At 56.0% G+C, this 10,893-nt stretch overlaps 2 protein-coding genes across 2 annotated transcripts; one reads left to right on the top strand and one right to left on the bottom strand.

Annotated features, from left to right (window-relative positions):
- The first annotated feature begins 284 nt into the window (after nt 1-284).
- LOC34621127 lies at nt 285-7,184 on the top strand. The gene is made up of 15 exons (XM_026335431.1): nt 285-376; nt 609-675; nt 863-1,025; nt 1,205-1,278; nt 1,812-1,929; nt 2,094-2,143; nt 2,434-2,608; nt 2,995-3,200; nt 3,480-4,003; nt 4,436-5,011; nt 5,112-5,218; nt 5,481-5,563; nt 5,892-5,958; nt 6,264-6,442; nt 6,744-7,184. The coding sequence occupies exons 1-15, from the start codon at nt 285-287 to the stop codon at nt 7,182-7,184; spliced, it is 2,922 nt and encodes a 973-aa protein (XP_026191216.1).
- A 1,039-nt stretch (nt 7,185-8,223) lies between these two features.
- Nucleotides 8,224-9,954, bottom strand: LOC34621128. The gene has a single exon (XM_022734352.2). It carries the CDS (start codon nt 9,952-9,954, stop codon nt 8,224-8,226), a length of 1,731 nt encoding a protein of 576 aa, XP_022591093.2.
- Nucleotides 9,955-10,893: the final 939 nt, after the last annotated feature.

Below are 10,893 nucleotides of genomic sequence, written 5' to 3'. Positions count from 1 at the left end.
CATTGTCTTTCTCTTTCTTTCCCTTTCATTCTCTTTCTTTTTCTCACTCTTTCTTCCTCTTTCTCTTTCTCTGTCTCTCTCTCTCTGTCTCTGTCTCTCTCTGTCTCTCTCTGTCTCGCTCTCTCTCTCTCTCTCTCTCTCTCTCTCTCTCTCTCTCTCTCTCTCTCTCTCTCTCTCTCTCTCTCTCTCTGTGGGGGCGCCTCGCTTTTCTGAAGAGTCTCCCTCCGAACCTTAGGCGGTCCTCTGATAAGCCTCAACAGCCGTCGGCGAGCAGCGTAGCAACAATGTTTTCTGCGACCTTCTTCTCAGCGCACGGCTTCGAGGCCCTCTGGGAGGCCGTTAAACCTCATGGCGATCCTGTGGAGAGCCTTTTCAGGTGAAAGCTGCAATCGCTTTCCCTCATCTGCTGCTGCTTCAAAACTCCAGACTCACTGTTTTACCCGCAGCCGGGAGTCTCGGCAAGCGGGCGCTGCCCCAAGGGAGATTTCCCCCAAGGGCGAGTGCAGGCGTCCCTACTAGTGAGGAGGCTTCCTTTGTGGCGAAGCCTCTTTTTCTCAGCACCCAACATTTTTTTCGGTTCGATCTGCTCTCTGTGTGCTGCTTGGCAGCTTTATGAAAGAACATGGAAGCCACTACTGCGCATTTCGCTTCTTTCGCTCATACGCGGGTCGCTTGGTGAGAGGCTACCCCGCCTTTTTGCAGGAGCCGAAGGTCATTAGGCCGGTCCCTTTTTAGTGCCTCCAAGCACCTCAGTGCTTCTGACGTATCCTGATAGCCCCCTGTGGCTGCTCTGCTTGCGCTGCCACTGCGGAGTTTGCTGCTGCATACGTGAGCGCCTGCGGAGTCGATTTTTGTTTGCCAGAGCGTCTCCCAGAGACTGCGCCTCCGACGCTTGTTGCTAGAGCTGCATCCAGGCCTCTTGGCTGCTGCGGAGGTGGCGGAAGCGACACACCAGGATCTTAGAAGCTTGATAACGCTTGACAAGGCGCTCCTAGGTCGGTACGGGCTGGATAGCTTCCCAGATGGTTTTTGAGGAACCCTTTTCACCAGGCTGTATTCTGAGTCAACGCGCAGTGCCCCTCCGCGGAAGGCCTTCTCTGAGACTTTTGCGTTCTACAAACAGGAGTGCCTTAACGTAGGTGTCTATAAGACGAAGGCAGCTATATATGCATCTTCAGTTGCTGCATGTGTACAGCCCTTGGAGAATGGAGCCGACGGACGGCAGGCGCTGCGGCACGTCTTCAGGAGTGGCGGCGTTTGTTTTTGCAACATGGTAATGTAAGTCACTCAGTAGCTGCGCCCGGGGGAGAAAAGTAACACAAGAGAATTCTGAGTCGATAGAACGGGCTCTTCTAGCGGTCCTCGTAGCAGCAGCAGCTCTTCTAACGCGAGGTTTCCGCGGTTCTGTGTCGCAAGCAAGGGGGCAGCTTTGCAGCCTTGTGCCTGCGCTGGCCACTTGGGGGGGTGCTCCCGTGGCGTCTTGCACGAGGCCCTTTCGTTTCTTCCCCCTCCCCACTTCTTCAAAGCGCTCTCATTCTCCGGCATTGCGCATGAAACCGCCAGACATTAGGGATTAAACTGCTGCATGCGGGACTGGATTTCCGTTCTTCGCGAACGCTTGCTACTGCTGGAGCCTGCATCGCTCTCTTCCTTCTGCCAGCGCTGCCCTGCGGTGAATGGGCTGTACAGACAGTGCCTTTGGCAGCAGCCTTTTGAGAGTCTTGTTGGTGAAGCGCCCGAAAGGAACAGCGGCTGTTGCGGCGACGCTTGGATGCTGTTGTGGCTGCTGCTGTGCGAAATTTCGCGTGCAGCGCCAGCGAATGGAGTCTCTGTCCGCCGACTTGATTGGAATGTCAGTGGAAGTCTTTATGCGGTGGGATAGGGAGCTGGAAGATCCGCGTTCGGCTGGCGATCAGCAGGAGAAGGACCGTAAGCATTGCCTTGACGGCTGCTGCTTGAGTGGCTGCGTGTGCTATGAGCAGAGGAGCGCGCTGTGCCGTGACTGCCTGTTGTAGGCCTCTTGATTTTTTGGAGGCTTCGCTGATGATGCCTGCCCTCCTGCCGCTGCTGCCCATTGCCGATGACTGCTGCAGCGTGGGCTAGGAGGCGGTACCTCTTCGAAGCGCTTTCTCTGGTGGAAGCGGTGAGTTATTGCCACTGGTCATGCCTGCTCGCTGGAAGGAGCAGCAGCAACGACTCATACGGCATCCTTCGAACCCATCGCGGTGTTGCTTTTTCGCTGTCTAAGCCCGCAAGCGGAAGGCTTCCAACTGACGTGCATCAGTCAGGCGCCATACGGAGAGCACCTGTTTTTCGGAGGCCTCTCGTGAAGCGATTTCGGGGTAGCAGCGCCAGCGAGCGCTGAGGAACGCTTCTTCTTCTGAGTGCGCTTGCAGAAACGAGAGGTTCTGATTTCTTACAAAATGTTTGCAGGGTCTCTGTGTGGAGCCTCTGCGGACTTCTCCCATGCTACACCAAATACGCGTTGGTCTCTCCTTCCTAGTCGGTGACACCTATGCAATACACCAGTCCTTCGCAGCCATGGAAGTCAAGCAGATCCTCCTCCTCTCCATGGGGCTTTACCTCACAGCAGCTCAGCAAGACTATGGCCACCTGTACGTCATGACATATCTTCATTTTACATTACACACACACACTCACACACACACGCCAAATGTCCTGAGTCCTCTTCCTTTATCCGTTGCGTGCTCCTCTCCTCTCCTTGCCTTTTCGGCGTTGACAAGTGCAGCAGCTAGATTCTATCTCCTCAGGCGGCATGCCCTCACTCTCGCTTGTTGTGTAGGCATGTTGCCTTGCGGTATCTCTGAAATCCCTTGTGGCCTCTTCTACTCGCTGGCTCTGCTGCAGCGGCAACATGGCGCAGCTTTGCAGGAGTTTCCTGGATACTCGAGAGGAGGTGGCCACGGCGGTGCGTTACAGGCCGCAGTTTCTCCCTCCAAGTGTTTCCAAATTGTGAATTCCTTTGTTCTTAAGAAACACCGCCGAGTCAGCGCAGTCTGCAGGGTTATGCAGCTCCGCGGCTAAAGCAGCTGCTCTCTAGGGGCGCCTGTGTCGGTGTTCAGTATACAGACTATCTCTCTGCCGCTGTGGAGGAAGGCAGCTTTTCTTGGCTTCCCGAATTCCGCCTTTGGGGCCTCATTACGCAGCACTCCCTTGACGGGCTCCTCGTTACGCTCCAGGTACCACCATTCATGCGAGGAGACGCGCAGGAATAGAGGGCGAGGCAGATGCGGAAAAAGATGTCTTCAAGGGGGCCAAACCTTTTCTGTGCATCTGAGGGACCGCGCACGGCGTCTGGGTGGGAGGATGGCGGCCGTGGCGATTGGTGCTTTTTTCTGCCTTTTTTCTGCTTCTCCTCTGGAATAGCCGCAGTTTCTTGCTCCCCCTTTCCCTGTGTGCTGCTCGCTTTACCTCTGTCCTTCTTCTCCCCGTTCGTGCCTGCCGTCGGTGATTCGCAGGACGCGCTGTACCGCTTGTACGAGCGTGGAGGCTTTGGACCCTCCGATTTGCTCTTCAACGTTCCCACAGAGCCTGCAATGGCAGATCTCGTTCGCGGGGGAGCACTCCGGGCAAGGGCCCTCAACAGGGGCCCCTTGGAATGGTGGCTCACAACAATGGCTGTTATGCCGCCAGTCGCAGACGCGTGGGGTGAAGCCGTAGGAGCTTTAGGCGGCCTCACGTGCTCCGATCTGGGGGCGTCTTGCATCAGCCTTTTGCCTCCCGAGGAGCTTCACGCACGCGAACTAACGCACCCAATCCGGAGGGCCCTTGTGCTGCACAAGACTCGGAAGATAGTGCTTAAGCGAGCCTCCCCCACACAGCAAGCGGCGGCAGAGGGAGAAGACGTCCAGTCCATAAACAAGGAGCAGCAGCAAACTGCAGGGGCCCCCGGAGAACAAGAGGGGCCCTGCGAGGCGGCTATTTTGGAAGCAACATTTCAGGCAGAGGAAAAGGCGCTATTCGCTGTCTGGCAGGCGAACCTGTGCGCCTCTTCACCAGTCCCTCTTTTCGCACCGTCTCTCTCTACAATATCCCTCTCGTTCAGTCGTGCATCCTTTGATAGCAACGTGGAGCCGCGTATGGCGCCGTGCCCAGCTGGCACATGCGCCTAATCGAATGCTTCTTTTGCTGCCCGGCCTCAAAGAGGCGCATATATAGTAGAGCTGTTTCCTGCTAAGGCCTCTCCATCTCCTCTCCACCTACCCCTCTTCCCCCCCTACACGAACCCTCCAATCGCCGTCATCGCTCGAAATTCTCGCTGCCTGCCCGCCTGCCTGACCCCTGCTGATCTCTGTTCTCACAACTATGCATGCATTACGTGCGCTATTCATGTAAAGTGTCTCTCTCTTTCTCCGCGCTTGCGTCTGCCCAGTGAATGCTATCTGCTAGCGAACGTGACGCCGCTCTGTCTCAGGCAACCCAAAATTTGGCACAGCGCATGGCCTAGTCGTCTGCTTGGGGCCGAAGCAAATCATGCACTAACGCGCCACAACTTTATCCAGGGGCCTCCCAGGCCGGATGTCTCGCTAACAGCGGGTGCTCCTGGAACTGCTGAAACCCTCACAGGCGAAGCTGGAGATAGGCAGCTCTATGTGCCGTGGCTAAGTGATGGAGAACGCGAGGTGCTGGATGCTTTGGCTAGCGGCTCTTTGGGGGCTTCTCGCCAGGACCAGGAGGGCGAAGGAGGGGGCCATCGTTGCGGCAAGCGGGAGGATGAAGGGCAGCCGCCATCTCCTTCCCTCGAGAAGCGAGCAGACTGCAGCTGGAACTGGACGGTCCCTTGGTGCTCTGCTCCACACTGTGCAGCGCGCCGTCACCCCAAAGAGCCTTTGACAGGCGCTTGCGAAGGAGAAAGGCCTCGAGGGGCCCCCCAGGAGAGTCTTCCCGACGAAAACGGCGCGAAAAACGCAGCTGATGTCTTATCTGGAGCAGAGGGGGCGTTTAAAGAGGCCGTTTCTTCTCTACGGCGTTCCATCCCCGGCAGGGCCAGGTACCTCGCAGCCTCTTTACCCTTTAACCACTTGGCGTCTAGAGTTCCTTCCGTGAGCAAGCATTGCGTTGTGACAGTCAATTCTGATGCTGTGCCACAGACGCCTGAGACTGCTATTTGCGGTCTTGCGTCCCTCCGTTGGCTTCAATGAAGAGCAGCTTCGCGAAATGGATCGATTTGTGGCAGAGCTTAAGCAAGTCATCGACGGTAATGCGAGCTCACAGCTGCTCACGCGAGCTCGATGAGATATGCGAGCAAAGTAGAGGCTCATAATATTCAAGTGTTGCATACGTGGGTTGTGCTTGAAGGGCCACATTGCGGATGCGTGCGGTCATCATGGCCATCGGCGTCTTCCCGCCACACCGAGGCTCTTGGAACCTCCCGCTGCATTTCCAGCACCAGCCACCTGCTGGGGTCCCTCTACAGCCATCAATGTGCTATTCTAGCGGTCTTGAAGGAGGCGTGTGAGCTTCGCAACAGCTGCGCGGTAAGGCCAGAAAACTCGACAGCGAGAGAAGTACAAAACGTGTGCCGACAAGTGCTATGGAGAAGGCGAGGGAAGGCCCGCAGCGAACGCCGGGAAATTGCCGTCATGCCTCTGCGCGCGCGTCTTTATACTTGCAAGACCCCATTTCTCTGACTCCACTCTTATATTTCTGCGCATGTGCAAAAAATTATAGTGATGTGCCTGGATGTCAAGGCACCTCCCTCTACTGGAGGGGTCCAGTGACGGGCGCACACAAATGTGCTCGCTGCTAATGCCATGGACCGCCGATCGGATACAATTATACTCTTGAGCTAAAGGCAGGTAAAGTATAGTGCATTTCATTCAAGGATCCTTTTTTCTGTCTTCTCTTTCTGCAAACAGGATTTCCAGAAGGGGGTTTCTACCGAGGCTACGGTGGCTGTCTCTAATCATCTCTGCGAGGCGCTCGACGGCTGCAGAGGTAAACTCTTCTTTTTCCCAGCAAATTGCCTCTGGTTCCTGGCAGGGGGTTCTAAACAGCTAGGTGTCAACTAGTCGGGGTGGGCGAAGCCTAAGCCGAACCGCAGCTATCGCAGAGTCTGCCGTATTGGGTGTATTAGCAGCATCCGCTATGCTGCCAGGACGGAGAGTTAATTGGCCTCTAAGATCTACTACTCTTCTATATTCCTAATTCTGCCTCTCTCTGGCAGTGCCTCGACTTGTCATGGGGCCTCGCACACGTACGTCGATGTACGTGTAATTGCGTTTGCATGCGCGCCTGCTCAGATTGTATGATGGCTTGCTGTACGGCCATTCTGGACGGCATAGGGGAGCTGAAGGGCTTGGGTCGTCCTCTACTGGCTGGTGAAAATGTTCGGCTTTCTCTTTTTGATGCGCTTTTCGTGTTGAGCCAAGTGGGAGTTGTTTCGCTGGCCCTCATCGGCACCCTCTTCCAGCAACTGGCAGTGAGGCATTATAAAGGGTTCGAGGAAGATTGACTCGGGCTGCTTTCGTGTGCTCTCTTTTTCCAACACGAGCTTGAGCATCAGGGTGCAAGTTGTGGTTGTGGCTTTCGCCCTTCTTATGCGAGGCTCGCACCGCGCATGCAGTTTCCACCAGCCTGCTACATCATGTCATCAAAGTCTGTAGACGCGACATGCGCGCATTCTGCGAAAGGCGAATGGGCACTCGCTGCGAACCTGGCAAGGAGCAGATTTTGAAATAAACGCATCGGTTGAGGGTGTTGTGGCTGGGGCGCACGCGCAGCTCTGGCATCAGGCGCTCTGTAAAACCCAGGGTGTGAAGTCTACCGTCTTTTCGGTCATGATGACGGATGCACAGCCTTCGATCGACGCCTTTCTTGAATGCCTACGCGCGCAGCACAAGAGTGTAAGCCGTAGCGACTTAGCCTTGGGGGGAAGGTTCCGAGGAATGAGGGGTGACACTCCGTGCTGTGCACCAGCCGCTCAAAAGTGCGCATTGGGCGTGGCCCTCACTGTTGAAGAGCTTACCAACGGGGGCAACAGGGGGAGGGGGGGCAGAAACCATGTGGCTTTTTCCGAGTATAGAATGGCTCTCATGGCATTGCTTATGCTTGTGCTTATGCATGCATGCAGCTGGCAGACGCGATGGACACGGCTGTGCAGCTGGAGCCCATGGGAAGGGCCCCCTGGGTGGAGTGCGCTGGGGGCCTCCGCTATGACGTAGAGGGAGACACGGTAAGGACTAAAATACGATTGCAAACCCGTACAACTCTAAATACGGGGATTTCGAGGGTCCTACGCAGCCGGAACTAAGCGTTCTGGGGTGTGCGCTGTCGTATGGCTGTCTGTACAGCATATGGAGGATGCACGCCAGCGCGTCCGCATGAAGCTTTGCAGCTCCTACATGGACACAGCCCAGACAATCTGCAGGGTGGGCGCACTTTCCCAAGAACTACCACCTCAACCCTCCTTCCCACAGCTTCCCCCTCACCCCTCCTTTTCCTCGCATGTCGTGAAAATGTCTTACAGCTCGCACAACTGCAGCCGCTGAGGCAGAAGGGCTGCGTTCTCTAGTTGCCCTGCCCCTGCCTATCCTTAGTGTGCAGATGTACCGACACAGCAGCACAAGGACATGCGGGTTCCATTAAGAGCCGGTACAGAATACGTTTTCTCGGGGGGCGATGCAGTCGATCCCCCAGGTGTGCTGTTTGGGTGCTGCTGTTCAATGCGTGCATGCAGATCCTGCAGATCCGCACAAAGAGCGCTTCAGATCTCCTTGACGGCGCGCTATTCGAATAGCAAACCGTGAGGGCCTCTCCGTCTCTCTGATTGCCGCTTGTACCCCCCATTGCCGTGTGCGCTAGTTTCTTTCCGCATAGGCGCCTCTTGGGAATCCATCTAAAGTCTCGTTGCACGTAATTTTGCGCGTTGCGATGCGGTACATGCAGCACACCGTAGAACAGTCTTGTGATCTATGTTGCTGCCTGTTCTTTAGTGCATTGCTGAAAACTAGCAGCAGCAAGAAAGCGCTCACGTGTTTCCGTGACCCCGCCGCTGTGCAGGCGCTGCTTCCTGAGTGTCTCTAAAGCCTCGTTACGGACAGCTGCATTGTGTAGGCAGGTCTATTGGCTTATTTGGTGCTGCCGAGGTGCAGACAGTCCACACCTCCTTTCCCCGCTAAAACACCTACGACCCCTGTAGTGTATCTAGTGCCACACTGTACGCAGCTGGCCACGAGTTTCACTATTTGAAAAAGTGGCTTGTCAGTCCACTGGCGGGGCTGCTGCTGCACAGACACTGCGTGCATGCAGCCCCTGCAGAAGTCTGCTGAGCTGTTCCGCGTGGGTGAGAAGCAGAGTTTGTGGCTGCGCATCCGGCAGATTCACCGCCTCCAGCCGAGGCCAGGAGGCCCCAGAATCTGACAGAACGCCCACGTGAGGGCCCCCTGGGGGCTGCCCCGCATAAACCACCAGCCCTGGTACCTGCAAACCCTCGAGGCACTCCGATAACCACCCTGCACCAGTGGTGCCTGGTTCTGCTGCCTCCTCCCAGGGAGACAGCAGTAGAGCGTCTTCAATGAACCCTGGTAACCGCTGCGGCACGCAGCAAGTGCCAGTCGCATGCTGCACCCGCAGCAACAGCTGTTTGTACAGCTGCTGCTGCGCCTCCCATGCCTCTTGCTGCTGCATGCGCCAAGAGGAAGCGGCCCTTCGGCTCGCTGGGACACCTTGGCCCCCGAAGCTCTCTTGCTGCAGCCGGTCGACAAGCGAGGGGTACTGTTGCAGCGCGCAAAGCAGCTGCTCTGCGTCTTGCTCGGATAAGGGTCTCCTTAGGCTCAACGCATGCAGCAGCACTGACAAGGCAGTTCTTGGTGCGCGTCTGGCCACGAGAGTGGCTGCCCATTCGAGACAGGAGATCTTCGGGGGAGGCACTCGGAGCCGAAAGGAACCAAAAGGCAGCCGCTCGAGCAGCTGTCGGTACGCCCGTATCCGTCCAACGACATGAGCCTCTAGGGGGCCTTCTTCGAGGCCGTCCTTCAACTCCATCACCGGTGAGGCGAGGGCGATGCTCCGCACGCGCTGGGGGAAGAAATGGCAGTACGCCAGGGCATGAGCGCATCCGATGCCAACGCCCAGCACATGGAGGCGACCCTCCCTCTCCGGATCCTTCGCATCGGCTATCAACGGTGTTGTTGGCTGCTGCTGGTACAACACGGAACGGACTAGGTCATTGAATAGCGCTGCTTGGTGCCACAGACGGTGTCTGCGGAGCCGCACCCATTCTGTTGCCCTGCTAGAAGAGCCTGTTTCTTTATGTCCTCCGCCAGGGCGGCCCCTCCTGATGCGTTTAAAGGGCGCCTGTAGATCCCTCTCCTCCCAAAGTGGAGGTACACCCGATCTTAGGTATCCCTGCCGGTTGGGCAGTAGCAAATGCTGGATATTTGGAGAAAACTGGAGGCCAGAGGCCAGCAGCTGGTCGCTTCCACAGAGGCCCCCATGGAAGAAGAGCAATGTGTCACCCCCTCCCACTCGCTCAACGTCGAAGCAGCTCCCAGGGTTTGAGATAAGGACGTACTCTGTCGAGACGCCTTTGGACTCATGGATTTTACTTCTTAGAGGAGTCTCGTTCTGGCTGTCTGTGCCCCCCGAGCCACAGCCAAGCATGTCTGTGGCAGCAGCACAGGCGCCAGAGTCCACAAAAAGCTGCTGCTGCTTTCCCCACCTATGCTGAGCGACAATGCCATAGGTTGCAGCGAGTACAGGGAGAGCCCAGCCAGGTAAAGGCCCCCCCAAGACGCTGGCAAGGGAGCTACTGCTGCGCGCACCGGAACGGAGGAATGGTACGGCAAGCCCTGTGATGAATGGGGGCCCTTGAGGCCGGAAGCAGCTGCTGCATGCCGACCGAGGCGAGCTGAGACACAGAGAAGAGAGTGCACAGCTGCTGAAGTGCATGGGTAGTGCCCCTATTGGTCCAGTGCATGGAATGGATGGCATCCTGAGAAGGTATTATGAGAGGCCTGGAGCTGTAACTGCAGCTCCTTGTTCCTCAAGTGCTTCGCTCCTCTTTGTATTGCAGAGCGATGACGCCAAAAAATGACTCAGTGGGAGAATGCCCTAGCTTGAATGTGCTCTGCGCCATTTAGACGAGCTCTCCATGCTGAGAAAAGGCAGCATGAGAAGCGAAGAGGCAGCAAGCAGAAGAGGGTTTCTCTAGTTTCCGAGGAGCCTTGGACAGAGCTGCTAAACAATCGATGCTGCTGCTCGTGATGCTTCCAGCAGGCTAACAGGCGGCTTTTATGCAAAGGACGGGTTAACGTGGAAACACCATAACCTCTCTGGATGAAATGGGCCGTATAAGTTCAAAAACACGTGAATTACTTGCTTTGTTTAAGATAAAACCGACAAATTATGTGTATTATCGTGCGCCAGTGATCCGCTTCCTTTTATACACAGCGCGATGCATTAGCAGTGCAGGCTGCGCACATGTCTGATCAATCCCCAAAGCTGAAGGAAGACAAAGCATGCATTGACTTGCTTGCACACATCGCATGCTACTTCTCAAAGGCATTCCTACATATCTTATCAGCCTACAGCACTCTGCATGCAGCAGCCAGCCGCATTAACGGGTTCTCTAGGAACTGTTTCGCTGCCGCTCTGAGATTGCCTACCTATTTTCCCACGATGCTAGTCACCGTGTAATGCATTTTCTTGCCGTTATACTATATTATACTGTTTCTTCACCCCGTGGCAAGGCTCCTTTCGCGCGGAGTCGGAAATACAGTGCTCCGCTACCTGCATTGACCATGAATTTGTAAAGACAGCGGCACTTTCGAGAGAGAGGGGCACCACTTTTTCGACTCATAGAGTCCGCCTGTCTTCTTTTTTTGTCTGCTTATTACCACTGCCGCCGTTGCTCATGTACCGAGACTAGTG

The sequence above is a fragment of the Cyclospora cayetanensis genome, unplaced genomic scaffold (genome assembly GCF_002999335.1).
Source record: "Cyclospora cayetanensis isolate NF1_C8 unplaced genomic scaffold, CcayRef3 CcayRef3_contig_69, whole genome shotgun sequence".
Classification (NCBI taxonomy): domain Eukaryota; phylum Apicomplexa; class Conoidasida; order Eucoccidiorida; family Eimeriidae; genus Cyclospora; species Cyclospora cayetanensis.
The sequence above is the reverse complement of the archived record's forward strand: the minus strand, read 5'-3'. Positions and strand labels throughout refer to the sequence as shown.